Source organism: Schistosoma haematobium, chromosome 4 (assembly GCF_000699445.3).
Source record: "Schistosoma haematobium chromosome 4, whole genome shotgun sequence".
Lineage (NCBI taxonomy): Eukaryota > Metazoa > Platyhelminthes > Trematoda > Strigeidida > Schistosomatidae > Schistosoma > Schistosoma haematobium.
Genome location: NC_067199.1, coordinates 9,437,062 through 9,453,354, shown reverse-complemented (window position 1 = coordinate 9,453,354; position 16,293 = coordinate 9,437,062). Strand labels below are relative to the sequence as shown.

The 16,293-nt window shown below is 32.3% G+C and overlaps 1 protein-coding gene across 2 annotated transcripts in view; it reads left to right on the top strand.

The window, feature by feature from the left end:
• Window positions 1-16,293, top strand: part of MS3_00007333 (uncharacterized protein) — a gene marked incomplete at both ends in the record, with an annotated part of 141,075 nt that overhangs the window by 67,710 nt on the left and 57,072 nt on the right. For both annotated transcript variants that reach the window (XM_051215594.1, XM_035730102.2), the window contains one exon: window positions 1,058-1,420. In XM_051215594.1, the coding sequence (XP_051066124.1) occupies window positions 1,058-1,420 (363 nt within the window). The remainder of the gene's footprint in view (window positions 1-1,057; window positions 1,421-16,293) is intronic.

The window sequence follows — 16,293 nt, the reverse complement described above, 5'->3', positions numbered from 1 at the left end:
CCGTGAGATTCGAACCCAGGACCTACCAGTCTCGCGCGCGAGCGCTTTGGTGGAGATTTTAATAATTTCAATAGTTCAGATCATGAATCAATTGAAGTTGAATGTACACTGCTGAGGAGTCTCTTACTAGAACGAAACGGCCGTCCAATGTTTCCACGTTTTCTATGGTGGTCTAGCTTTAATTGACTCATGATCTCAACTATTGGAATATAAAAAATTATCAATGAAATTCTTAAAATTTTAGTTGATGATGCAGGAAATGAGATTTATTATTGCACACTAGGAATGTTATGTATTCGTAACAATGAAATGAACATTGGAAAATCTGTTAGTATTTATGGATTCATTACATTTATCCTTGATATCTTTATGGTACTTTTCTCCAATCTGAAGTCTTTCTAGTAATTGTATTTTAAGCTCACTAATTATCAGGACAGCTTCTATTTTCGCGGTTTAGGTAGCAGTGAACAGGCGTTTCATCCCGCTACGGGACTCCTTAATAGTATTTATCCACAATATCATTGGTGATTGAACTCAGAATCTTCAGGACTCGCAGTGAACGACTAATCCTTAAACCACTAACTCAATGTACAAACATTTGGTGATAATACTTAATCTTCTTTCATTTCCTGCAGTGGATAACTGTCTTAAACCAGACATTGTTAAAGTTCACTGATTATAGTTTCTCATTACAATTCCTAAAATCACTTCTTAGAGTTATGATTATTAACTTCTGAAGGTTGTTTGTGGTGTGAGTTGGATTTTTTCGGTTTACATCATGAACTGATCTTATTTAAACAACAACTGAAAACTAGGAAACATGAGATAGATATTTTTGTACTATTATGGATGTTAGATTTTTTTGCTTGTGTATCTCTATAAATTTATCTTGTTACTATCATAATGTATAATCTATTGTTTACTAGATGGCATAATATAATTCAATGTGAATAACATGGAAGATAGATAATGGAAATCGGTGTTCATGTTATGTAGTTTATGTATTTAGCTTTCTTTAAAATATTTTTCATGTTTGTTTGTTCTGTGGACATTTTAGATATCTGATACATCTACATGTTTACCCTCCAATTTATTTGATGATATAAAACCGGAATTGGAAATATGGTCCAATTTATTTAATACCTCAGAAATTGTTGTAGATACTGCTAGAGAAATTTCTACACAATTAAATCTATTAAGTACATTGGAAGAGGATGATGTAAAAGAAGAAAGAAATGAATGGGAAGAGAAAGTAGAAGTTAATGTTGGAAAACAAGCAGAAAATAAAAAAGACAATGAAGAAAATCAAACAGATAATGGTCAATGTGATAAGAATGATAAAGAATTAGTTGATTCAAGAAGTCGTATGTTTATAACAACACATGAAAATGATAAACTAAATGTTTTAATAGACAATGGAGTAAGTTCCTTTCTATTAAAGACTTCTACTGTGTATATTATTTTTAAAGCTTCTCAATCAGATCCCACTTACATATAATCAAATGAATTTTAGCTATCCCCCACTCCTAAAGATATATTTGAACTGACTCTACAGTACTAACAATAAACAAACCTTTATGGTCTTTTCAGTAACGTATCGTAGATGGTATCAGTAACACGCTGGTTTACTCTGACAGATTGAAAAACAGAAGTAAAAGTAAACCAGTATTTAGCTATTTTTTTTCAATCATTTGGCAATACAACGTTTTTGTTTCATTCCTGTAGCATATTGTTTTAAGTGTAATCTTTGTATGTCAGTGTATACGTCGAAAGTAAATGCTTAATGTTGTAGACGAATTTATGTATCAACTGCTGATCAACATAATCACAATACAATAAAGAGTAAAAAATTCATTTATTATTAATCATATAATCACAAACTTTGACTCAATACCTAGTTTATGCCCGAAATAGATGGTAGATTTTAATGTATAGATCACAATATTATCGATAATAAGTATACTTAAAGTAATGCTTAATGATTAGAATGCGCACCTATAGAAAGATTACATCAAATAACTTGATTTTTGGGTGAGTACATCAAAAACATATTCTAACAAGTTACTGATATACTAGCTTCTGTGAATATATATATCATATGAATGTTGATTAACAGCCAAGTATCTAATTATAATTCAATCACAAATAACCTATTTCAATATGAATTACTATATATATTAGGTAGGGTAAAGTGATCTATGGAATTCAGCTTCATCGAAAGTTATGTTATGATCGACGTTGGTGTTCGATGTTAGCTAAGCAAAAATCGGTAATATAAACTAATGGATTTCAACTCATTAGATCATTAAGAGAATTCATAGGCGTGCGTCTCATTTGTTTTGAGTTATCAGTAAACATTTCTGATAGATCCAAAGTTACACTGAAACTACACTTTAATATAATTCGATTTTTATTGATTTTCAATTGATTTTGTAATTTGTGGTAAAAGTTCCCTTGAAAAGGTAGTTTTCAGAGAAAATTATTTATTTATTAGAAGATAGGTTGTCACTTCTAAGAGCATGTATCTGCTTTTACTTATCATAGGTAACATACATTCATTTTAAATGTTAAATCTAACTATGTAGAAGGTTTCAAACACGAAAACACTTTTAAGTTCATCTTAAACTGATAAACACTCATGTTCTATTATGGCATAAAAACGAGCTATTGAAGTGAACAAAAGTAACTTCATGGTTAGAATAATTTGTTCAGAGCATTAACTCAGAGGTAGATTTTTCATCAAATATAAATTTTATAGAATAAATACATTAACTAACATGTAGTGTCTGTTTGCATTTATCAATTCAAAATATTTTTGATAAGCCATCCTAGGTATAGAGGTTCTTGTTTATGACGTCTAACTATCTAACATCATTATTAGTAATCATCAAGCAGCCAATACGTAATAGAAGGAAGTGTAAAAGTTCTCAAGTTAGTATAGAATAGAAGGAATGTGCCTAGCAGAGTAATCCATGATGCACGTCTCGCTCTATTTACGATGCATCAGCTGGATATGCCAATATACCAGAATTGATGTTCATTCTAGGAATCGAACTCAGTACCGTTTACCTCAATGCCACCAAGTGATTGGCTATCTGGACTCACTAGCTAAATGAATAACGTGATGGTATTTGATATTATTTCGGTATGTATGCTACTTATATCTATAAACATAAGTAGCATGTAACACCAGTCAGAATTAGGATGGCAGCAGAAGGTTGAAAAGATCGAACTGAAGAGAGCAGAAAGTGATTTTCATAACAGCAGGAATGAAAAAATGATGAAGTTTGTACAAGACAATTGATGATAGATATGCAAATAAAGTATTGAATGTATGGTTTTCATATTCTATAAAGAAATTCTGCAATTTTATATTAAACAGTAAATTGTTTTTCTCCTTCTAAACTCTCATTCCCTACAACTTCAGATAGCTTTTGTCATGAGTACTTGTTCGTTAAAAAAAAGCAAAACAACTTTACTGTACAATTTCTAATGTAATATCAAAAATAATTTGATTAAACTAAAACATGACAGTCATTCTGTAGTGAACAAGAACACGAGTAGAGACAATCGAATGTATCTAAACATGAAATCACAGAACACCACACTTAAATTTGAGAACTATAGAGTAAATAGTTAATTTGCAAAATATTAATCCATCGTCTTAAACTTAACTGTTCCTTTTGTATATACCAATCCATTGGTTCAGATTTCATTAGTCATTCATTTTCATACCAATTTGCTTTCCGTTTCTGTACTGTACTGTACTGTACTGTTCTGTTCTTTCTTTCTTTCTCAGTCTTCTACTAAAATACATTCTATTCCTGACTATCATTATATACTACTAGTGTAAATATAAGTAGCTCACATTACAATTCATCTTGTTTATATGATAATTTTAAACTGTACAAATACTATTTGACTTCTTATTAAAATATATGTGCAACATATTAGACAAATATTCAAGTTACATTATAAATTCTATTTACCTACATTATTTTATATTTTGATATTATACCATGCTCAGTTCATCTGTTTCTAACAGATTAGTTTAATGTTTATTAAATTCCCACCAGTATACCCTAGAAACTTAAATAGATTGATTTAAGTTTTTTTTATTATTTATTTATTTAAATGTTCATTTTATATGTGCGTGTATGAAAGATAAACAAAATTGTACTAGTAGTATGTTAATTTATACTTTAATTTTATTGGTGTATCATTTGTTTCTTTAAAAAAAACAATAATTCAGAGAAAAAAATGGGTGGGGAGGAAGAAGTTTGTAAAACATTAAAATGAACCAGATAAAAGACAAGATCAGTTTTATGGGGTTTTTTTTCTAAAAATGGGGTAAACTTGACATAAAAATTGATTATTTCAGTTTAGAAGGGGTTTTATGGAGATTGTAGTAATTTAAGTAGTTGAGATCACTAGTCAATTGAAGCTAGACCAACACTGGACAGTCATTTCGTCATGTTGTGGGACTCTTCAACAGTACTCATCCAGCTTCAATTGACTCAGGATTTCAACTATTGAAATTATTAAAATCTCCACAAAAACTTTTGTGATATTAACCAACATATCCTCACTAGTGACTGAATTCAAGAGGTATTTCTTTGAAATCTAGTGAGAAGCAGTGACCATTGAAGTTCAATCAGGTCTGTTGTGAGATAGTAATTCACTGATGATAATGGTGGATGTGTCGCTGAATTTCGTGGATTAGTTGAAGTTAAACATTAACATCGTTGGTTAAGTGCTCGCGCGCGAGACCAGTAGTTTCTGGATTCAAATTCCGCAAGGTGGGGTCGCGCGTGCACACTGGTGAGGAGTTCCACAACAGGACGAAACAGATATTCAGTGCTTCCAGTTTTCACATGGTGATCTAGCTTCAATTGACTCATGATCTCAACTATTCCGCTTAATTTTTTTAATTATTATTTTTAAAATTGTCACATTCACTAGGGGGGAAAAAGAAACACAACAGTAAATAGAAATTATAATTTATAATATGAATCCACTAATAGAATCAACAAAATAATATTCATTTGGTGTAGGATGACTTTTTTTTGGTAGACAAATAGTTAATTAATAAGATGTTAATTATAGAAATTGGTTATCAGTTAATTTACTTTCAAAGTATACTAAATAAATATTCAACTGGTTTTTTTTCTTCGGTATCTTCGTGGTTTAATCTAATATATCTATGATTCGTTTGCAGTAAACAGATGTAATATATGTACTTGGTATTATTTGTTTGTATGTTCCCATTGATATTTAAAACTTCAATTGATCAGTCTCGTATTGGAATATGTGTATAATGTGCGTATTGCCTTAATTCGCAAGCATTATAATTAAAGATGGATAGTGGTTAGTAATGTAATCGAGGACGCACATTTCGTCCCATTTGGGACTAGTCAGCTGGATATACTCGTACAGGATGCAGATATGCCAACAAGAGATTGATCAATTGTAGTCCTAAACAACAATGGGAAGTTACAAGCCAACAATATCAAGTGAATTTAAGCTTCACCCCAATGCAAAAGCAAGTGGCTATCAGGACTCAGTGACTGAATGAACAACGCGATGATGTGTGAGGTGTACGATACTGGGTTTGATTCACGGACTGAACGTCAACTGTGTAATGCAGGTACATGAAGCTGACGAGTCCCAGATAGGACGAAGTGCACTTCCTGGATTACACTGTTGATCACTATTCATCCTTACTTATAAGTTATATATATACATATATATTACCACCACTGAATTAACCACTTCTATGAATCCGGTGTTCATCTTGTTGTGCTAATGAGGTATGACAACTTGGACCGATGCACATATGTGCCTCGTCTTACGTTGTAGGTGACTGACTGGTATATGTAGAATAAAATAGACATATATAGACACAAACAGACTTACATTGAATCTCATTTCCCTTTTTCTTTTATAACATAAAATACTACTACTACTACTACTACTGTAAATGTAACGAATAGACAATAGTAATTTCTGGATTCATCAAAATAAAAAAAATCTTATTTTATAAATTAACTTTATTGATTTTAAATTCAATTTGGATTTCGTTTGAACAACAAAAAGACTACATTTCTTGTTGTTTACCTAAACTTAGTACCTAGTAACTGAATTATTAGACCACATTACTGAGTAATGAAAAAAGGTGACTTTTTTTCTCGTTCAATAGAAGAACAGAATTATGATCAAGACAAATCAATAAGCTTTAGGTTTTTTTATCACATTTCACATGTTTATTTAACAGATTTAATGGATTAGTTTTTAAAACAGTAGACAATATAATGTAGTATCATTTTTGTCTCAGTTCCTATATGCCCACTACTATTTACAATTGTTTATTGTATTCAAGAGTGAGTACTTTTGTATGCCAGCTCCCAGGCAGACCAGTTTACTCATTTTTTCTTGAGTTTTATTTTAACCTTATCAATTATTTGTTCATTAACATAGAGTGTTGTTGTTTGAGTGTACGTATGTGTATTGTTTATTCTTTTCACCATATATCTTTAGCTTACTTTTTGACTATAAATATTGAATCACGCTTTATTAAAATGAGTTGGTGCACTCGCCTTCACCATTTCTTCTTTGCGTTTTCTATTCGGAATGTCTTTCTAGACAAACGAGTGACATAAATTCATCCAACGCAACTCATAGTTGGCTTCTCATTACCGCCGTCGTACAATCAGGGTTAGTCTAACTAATATGTGGAGTTAAATGGAATATTTATGTTAATGGCATATTCATACAACCATCCAAATCGGAGTCAGATTAAAGGGTCTCAACAATTAGAATAAATAATTGCTTTCGACAATTCCTTCACTAAGCTCTTTAGTTGTAAACTTAGGATAATAATAATTATTTATTATGTTACAGTAGTTAAACTATTAAGGTTGAATTGACCTGCACTGTAAATTAGAAATGGTACAAAATGCTAAGAAAATGCAATATCGATGAAATTTAGAAAAAAGGGTTATGTTAGATAGCATAGGAGAGAATTATCTGCCATGAGGTAATAAGATCCAAACAACAGATTTAAAATAGTATACAAAACTTTAATACAGAATGATACTAGGCTTGGTCATTGTTATTGTGACGATAATAATAATAGCAAAAACAATAATTATTTAAATAACAATGTCATGTAACATAAAAATAGATGAATGTAAAATTATGAATAAGAAAACGACATTAGATAATGAACAAATCATACCAAAATCGGTACCATTAACTATAAAATAACTTCAATAGTTAGGTTCATGAAACAATTGAAGCTAGACCACCATGTAAAACATGGAAGCACTGGTTGACCGTTTCGTCCTATTGTGGAACTCCTCAGTAGGGTGCATCCACGATCCCGCCTCGCGAGATTCAAACCTATGAACTATTAGTCTCATGGGCGAACGTTTCACCTCTATATCACTGAGCCGGCTGGCATCCAATGGTGTTATTGTCTAACTTCAACTAATCCACGAAATTCAGCGACACATCCACCATTATCATCAGTGAATTACTATCTCACAACAGACCTGGTTGAACTTCACTGGTCACTGCTTCTCGCTAGAACACCAAGAAATACCTCTTGAATTCAGTCACTAGTGAGCATATGTTGATTAATATCAGAAGGGGCTTTTGTAGATATTATAGTGCTTCCAGGTTTTTCATAGTGGTCTAGCTTCAATCGAATCATGATTTCAACTATTGAAATTAGTATAATATCCACAAAAACCCCTTTTGATATAATATAAATGTTAAATGCTTCTAGCCTTTATTTCTACTGTTCGACAAAATTCCATTTGATCACAGGTTTGGGTACTTTAAAAAAATCTACATTCTTTAAGTGTTCTGTGTTAAATTATGATATTCAATAGAATTATTGAAATAAAATAAAAAGTGATTATATATGAAAGGGAGCTTGATTTAGTTCGGTCATTTGATACAATTCTGAAGAAAAATTCAATTTAAAATGGATTGGATTATTTTGTTGTTTATATTTTGATTGAAAGTCGATCAATCATGGTTGACATATTTGCGCCCCATGTTGATCACCTCAGTATAGCGACTTTGACACAAGTTCGTTTACGAAAGATGGTATGTGACTGGGAATGTAATCCAGGACGTGCGTTTCGTTCTATTTATGAGTGATGTGCTGGATGTAGCTGTGTTTCCAGTATTGATTTTCTGAATGGTATTCGAATATATTACTATTTACTTCAATCACCATCATGTTATTTACTTAGCTAATGAGTCCGGATAGCTTCTCAGTTGTGCAGTCAGTATGAATTAATATTAGTTTTCAATAATTTGATTAAAATTTACATGTGGTTTTATTCGTTATATTAATTTTTATTCCGGACTCACTGAAAGTAGACTGCTTTCAATTGTCCCGAATAAAATATTGTTTAGACCATACACTAACTCTCTATTTAGTCATGAGTCCTGTATATGGTATAATGTGATCCATCTTTTTCATGGAGATATCGATCGAGTATCCAGTCTAGTGGTAGTATAATCTCGGTCATCAGTTGTATTATCGTTTATTAAGAGTATATCTTGGCACAAAAAAATTTTAATTCTCCCATTATATCATATTAAAACCAGAAATAATTTACATGACTATTATAGTATGATTTAGAACATTATATATGTTGATATTGAATAGTTGAGATCATGAGTGAGATGAAGCTAGACTACCATGGAAAACCTCAAAGCACTGGACGGCCATTTCGTTCCATTGTGCGACACCTCAGCAGTGTACATCCATGATATTGAAGGTAATTATGAACTATACAACAGGTAGCATATGTTTATAACTTAATTGTTTATAATAATTTCAGAAGTCAATTTCATAATTTTTAAGTTCTTCTGAGATTAGTAGTCAATTCATGATGATACAACCAATTCAATACTGATGATATTTACTTACCAACAATAACAGATACCAGATGAAAAAATATCAACCCTTGAAATTAAAACTTTTCCACAATTCCTAATAATAACACATTACTAACCTAATTGAACTTCAGAGAGAAAAAATATTCTAGACATATTTGTTATCATCTAGTTGATATAGATATTTCACATTATACAATATGATATTGTAGTGAAGGAGAACATAGGTGAGGACAATCGAATTATATTTAGCATAAAATTACAGTTACTTGGTAAAATGGAAAAACCGTACTATAATAATTAATTTGCAAAATGTTCAATAATTGTCTCGAACTTCATTGTTCTTGCATTTCCATACTAATTGCTTTCTATTCCTGCTCTTCCTTTCTTGATTTTCCCCATCTTCTGCTGCCAGACATTACATTCCTGACTCGCGTCATATACTATTTATATCAATATAAGTAGCACGCATCACAATATCAGTTTCAATAAACCGTAAATAATCATTTTGTTTTTCCTCTACGGAACAAACAAAACGATTAGGAAAGATCTTTCTTTTTTTTTGTTTTCAAAAACAACAAAAAAGGAAACATTGGAAAACACGATATAAAAATATAAATCATTTTTCAATTGGTCAATTTTTCAGTAGTATATATATCATAAGAGTAGTATAATATAAATGTCAAATAAATTTGTCATCCATTTTATCTCCATTTTAGACAACAACGAAACATAACTTGAAAAAAAACGATTAATCATTTTTTTGTTTTTTTGTTTTTTTCACTTAAGTTTTTTCTTTGATTCTGATTATAAATAAACTGCTTAATAACGTTTATATATATATACAATATGAAATATATGAAGAATAGGGAGTGGCAATTGGTTACTTGAGTAGTTGTTTATCTAGATTTTCGAAGTAATCTAACATTTATTTATTTTGTATAAGTTACTTTAAACTCAACAACAAATACTGGAGAAAACGACCAATGTAGCAGCAACCTCAACAGCAGTAGGTCTCATCATACACAAAGGGAAAAGCAAGATTCTCTGATACAACACAGCATGTAACAATCCAATCACAATTGACGGACAAGATTTGGAAGATGTAAAAACCTTTACATATCTGGGCAGCATCATTGATGAACAGGGTGGATCTGATGCAGATGTGAAGGCGCAGATCGGAAAAGCAAGAGCAGCATATTTACAACTGAGGAACATGTGGAACTCAAAGCAACTGTCAACCAACACCAAGGTCGGGATTTTCAATACAAATGTCAAGACAGTTCTACTGTATGGGGCAGAAACCTGGAGAACTACAAAAGCCATCATCCAGAAAATACAGGTGTTTATTAACAATTGTCTACGCAAAATACTTCAGATCCATTGGCCGGACACTATTAGCAACAACGTACTGTGGGTGAGAACAAACCAGATCCCAGTGGAGGAAGAAATCAGGAAGAAGCGCTGGAAGTGGATAGGACACACATTGAGGAAAGCACCCAACTGCGTCACAAGACAAGCCCTCACATGGAATCCTGAAGGTCAAAGGAAAAGAGGAAGACCAAAGAACACATTACGCCGAGAAATGGAGACAGACATGAGAAAAATGAACAAGAATTGGAAGGAACTAGAAAAGAAGGCCGAGGACAGCGTGGGTTGGAGAATGCTGATTGGCGATCTATGCTCCATTGGGAGTAACAGGCGTAAGTAAGTAAGTAAGTAAGTAAGTAACTTTAAACTTATTATTTTCAACATCCTTTTAGCGTCACTCAAATGTCGTCCATTAATTATAGTCGCACCTCTTAATTTCATGACATAATTTATGTTGAAGGTAATTGCTTATCTACAAGTTTTTGATGATAAGATATCTATTGTAGCTGGATTGATCAATATTTTCAGATTTTAGAGATCATTATAACGTATGCGTAATTGACTAGATATATTTTATACTGTGGCGTAGACGCTGAGTGTAAAAATGAATATTTAACTCTTAATATATCATTGGTAGTCACTCAATTTCATTTGATGTTAATTTAACTTTAGAAATGTTAATTAATTTCACATACTGTTTGTTACTCGAATACTACTGATTAATTAAACACATATTTTCTTAGAAAACAAATAGTTTTAATTAAGACCATAGATTGCTCAATGTTAGAGCATCATTGAAAACTTGGAAACATTGGACGGCCTTTTCGACATCATATGGAACTCCTGAGCAATGCGCATCTATGATACCACAAGTGGGATTCGAACCCAGGACTTTCTCTCTCGCATGCAGGATCGTTGATGCACACTACTCAGGAGTCTCATACTAAGACAAAACGGACGTCTAGTGTATCGTAACTCTCCCACAATCGATTTCGATTATAGCTGAATTTTTTAAAATCCGTTTTAACTTAACAGACAATGTTATTCAAACAGTAAAAATTAGCATATTTATTTGTACTATTACTATTACTGTTATATCTGCTTAAACGTGTACACTTGATCACATGTGGCAGCCTGCGCAAATATCTCTTTCTAGCTAAAATGTTAGTATTTTAAATATCGCTGGATGAATTATTCTGTTGTTAGTTTTCGCTTTGCCTAGCTGCGCCTTGATTTAATTTGACTATAAATTTGCCTCTGTATTTGCTTACATTCGCCTCTTTGCTTCAACTTTGTTGTCTGCGTCATTCGCTAATAAACCGTAATCACCGCCTCTTATTGCCTTTAGATTTTAAACGCCATTGAGATTTATTTAATAACGGTTATCAAGATGATTAATTAACAAAGCTAAGCTAATAGAAGTGCTTCTAGATTTTCAGTGGTTCTCTAACATTGATCAATTTATGATCTCAATCAAAACCTCAACAATCACTTCAACTCCACACTGTTATTTTTAGTTATTTTTCATTAATATGAACAAACATAACACCGATACATTAACTAATATTAACTAATTTGTCTAGTAATCTAGTTAATTCCTTCTTTTTTCATTAGATTTTGTCTGATCATTATTGATGTGCTTTGTTAATTAGAAATGAATGATAATAATGATAATTTATATTAACTATAATACTATTAAAAGGTTGGTAAGCACTGAGTAGATCATGTTTTAATGATCTATTGTTGGACTCTACAATTGTAAGCATCAATGAATGCATTAAGAATGTTCAATTCTTTTAGCTTGTAGAATGTCATAAATGTGAATTATTGTGTTTTATATTTCTTTCTTGATATAGTTCAGTCTGTTCATTGATAAATCAAACTAGTATGATTGTAAATTGTCTTAATGATTGTTTTAGCGAGTTAGTTTTCTACAGGGTGGGGTCACCAAGGCCATGCCCAAACCTCCTCCTTAATCAAGGCTTGGGACCAGCAGGAGCCCCAGAAGAGCTCTAGATGGAGTTGATTGTTTAAATCATTTCATTAGATTACATTCATATGTTTACATTTTAATTATATTAAATCTTTATGTGTAACACTTATGAGTATATGAATGATATTGTTTTATTTATATTGTAATTCACTCTCCTGGTTTTTACCCAAAACTACAGTTATCATGTCAGATTTTTCAAAAAAGATTATTTACCGAAAAATTTTACATTGAAATGTTCCATCCACAGTTGTTTTCTTCAAAATACAGCAAGTAAGACAGTTGTTACCAAGAAAAGATACAACATATTTTACAAAATAAATATCATAAGTTTATGGAACCGACTGTTGTACTGCTAATGTTTCTTAAAGTTTGACCGGAATAATGGTAGCGGGAGATTATTCATAATCTTGAACAGTAGTATTAGTTCTTTAGGCCATTGGTTGCAAAACCATGAAAGCGTTTAAATCGTGCTTTGTAAATCATAAAGTCAAATACCAGCTCAGTGATCTAGAGGTTAACTGTTCGCGAACAAGACCGAAGGTCCTGGGTTCAAATTCCGTATGTGGGATCGTGGATGCCCACTGCTGGAAAGTTCCATACCATGATGAAACGGCCGTCCAGTGCTTCCAGATTTCAAATGGTGATTTTGTAGTAAGCCCACTCAACATTGGCTGGTTCATAATGCCAGTCAAAATTTTACTTTACTTGCAAAAATAACAAGACTTACGTATTTGAATCTCAATGCCATCAGAAATAATATCCTTATTGAAAACCTGAAAGGATTCATGTAGTAGGAATCTTAATAGTCACTGGTTTTTGGGGTACCGATCGAAATTGATTAATAGATATTCCATGATAACAAAATTGATCAATAGGCGATCTCAGAAGAACTCATTAATAAAGACTAGTTTATGAAATCTTTAAACTTGATCTTGATCCATAGTGGAGTGTCTGGTTCACCCTACTATGACATCCCTCGATGAAAAATAAATCATAAGTCGAGTGTTACTTTGTTTTTAACTTTTTTCTCGCTAAATCTAGTCTTAAACAATACGTTTTCGTTTCAGTTTATTTACGTTTCGGATTGAAACATACTACATCTTTCAAAAAAGTGATGGCTTAAGCGTTAAAGCAACAAACTTTCAATCATTTCTTTACAAGTCTGAATTTGACTTAATTTAATTCACTTTGATAAACCAGACAGTTTTACCACACATTGATGATAACCAGAGTTTTGTGAATATTATAGTAATTTTATAGTTGAGATCATGAGTCAATTGAAGCCAGACCACCATGGAAAGCCTGGAAGCAATGGACGGCCGTTTCATCTTATTGTGAGAAACCTGAGCAGCGGGCGTACACGATCCCGAATTGCGAGATTCAAATCCAAGAACTATCAGTGAGAAGCAGTGACCAGTGGAGCTCAACTAGGTCTGTTGTGAGATAGTAACTCACTGAAGACAATGGTGGACGGTGGTGCAATTTCATGTATTGGCTGAAGTTAGATATTAACACCGCGAGATTCGAACCCTGGACCCAACAGCCTTGCGCGAGAAGGTTTAACCTCTATACCACTGAGCCGGCTGGCATCCAATAGTGGTAATGTTTAACTTCAACCAATCTATGAGATTGCACCATCGTCAACCATCATCTTCAGTGAGTTTCTATCTCACAACAGACCCAGTTGAACTCCATTGGTCACTGCTTCTCACTAGAACTCCAGGAAACACCTCTTGAATTCAGTCACTAGTGAGCATATGATGTTTATACTCAAGAGAAAGATTTATTGAATGTTATATGATGATGAAGATGTACTTTGTCTTAAATCTGATCACCTTTTTGGATTATTAATTTGAATATATAATTATAGAACGTGAAAATGGTTTATTGATATATCAATGTTTTAAAATGATGAATTAGTTTTACATTGAAAAGTTAAAACATCAGCCTACTATTCATTATGGATTGATGTTGGCTTGTGGATGATTGAAATTTAGAAAGTATTGAAAAGTTGTTTCATTTTATTTTGATGTAATAACAATTTAGTTCTTTGTGGTCTTATGCCCCTATAAGAATAATGAGTGGTAATTTTTGGGATCCATTTGTGGACCAATACTATACGTATGTTTATTAACCGTATAATTGTTAATTAACTAAACTATTCTTATCGATTGAATGTCCAAATATTTTCATGACAGTCGACTGACTAACTTATCGATTAAATGTTTAAACAAAACTTCCATGGCAGTATCGATTACATATATATAATTGATATATATACGCTTTGAATTGTCGTAATCGCTCATTCTGGCTGTTTTGCAGAATATAGTTCCCGTTCTAAGCTCGGACTTCTCCCTCTATTTAGCGAGGCTGGGACGTATCAATAGCTAGCTTGCTGGTCTTTGATCACCGAGTCTTGTCGTCGTTCGCAGATTAAGTGAACTCGTGATAGCTTCAAATTTAGCAGTGAAATACACTGAATACTTAACAAATCTTTTTCAATTTGAGTAAATTAAACATTATTTTTAATATAAAAATGGGATAAAATATTATCCATTTTCTGAATAAGGAATAGAGTTTTAGGCATAAAGTTATTCTAGAATATACAAGATTCCTTTATGATGAACTAACTTGTATAAAAATTTTCGACGAGACTCTAATTTATGGACGACCTTCGAAAGAATCTTAAGTAACCTTGAGGGATATTAGCCAATCAGCAAGCGGTCAGTATAGGGTAAAAACATGTTATACAAAATCAAGGAAATAAAGTGGATACGCTTCTTATACGTGGGTCCAAAAACTTCTCAAGGTTAGAAAGAGGTTCAGAGGTTCTAAAATCGTAATGCATGCAGTAGAGGAAATCATCCATACGGCTACAGAATAGTCGGCCTCTGGAGCCATGATAAAATCTCAAAAGCTCTTTCAGCCTCGACCACATAGTTTCAATACTGTTTATGTGCACATCGGTTGTTGAGTGCACAAGATGTTACTTGTGGATAACGACACGATGCACATAACCAAGCCTATGTAGGAGTCTGTACGCTCTCCAAACATTCATATATATTGTAGTACCTGGCTGCAGCCAGTGTTACTGGTGCTTTTATTATCCAGTTCGCAATAATTTTCGTAATTTGCCTTAGTTAGGAATTATATATGGGGTTTTCATCATGAACTGACATCAGCTATAATGCCAGAAATTAATCTAGCCAGATGGACGAAATGGTTTCAAGTTAAAATCCGAGATCTATTATCTCATACCTGATTGATTCGTCCACAAATTATAGTCTTGCCGTTTTATTTGTTATAGATGCTCAATTATCACGTTTTGTACAAAATTCCTTGTGAACCGATCATACGTTAGTATTCAGCACTGAAGTTGGTGCCGTAACCTTGAGATCTCTAAAATGCTTCTGATTGGCTCGTCCATAAATTAGTCTCGCCAAAAGATGAGATCACATTTCTAATTTATATTCAATATTAGGCGTTTGTCTAATATTGGTTTTTCTCAATTCTATTCAATCATTATTTCCTGTTTTTTTTGTGATCAGGAAATGTTGAAATGAATTGGTTATTATGTGTGTTTTTTTATTTTTAAAATAAATCAAATTTTTCATACAACCAGATCCTTTGATAAATTTAAAACAAACCCAAGAATGATCTGGGTTTGTAGAAGAAAATAATTTCATCATCATATTTCACGATTTCATATCAGATACATAAAACCTAAACATTTTCGTTGTTAACAGATATATAATGTACTTTAGTTTATGAAGTTTAGATCAATGTCCAAAATATAAATATGTGCTGTCTGTGCTTCGTTAGTCAATCTACCTTGGTAACTGTTATTATATAAAACTCAGCGGTATTTAAAATCAGAAGGCAAAGAGAAACAGAGACTACAGTTTTATTAGCAGATAACTCAGACCACAAAGGAGACAGGCAAATGATTGAGTCAGAGAACCGAGAGTGAATGGGATTAAATATGTATATTCATGAATGAATCATCGAATCAG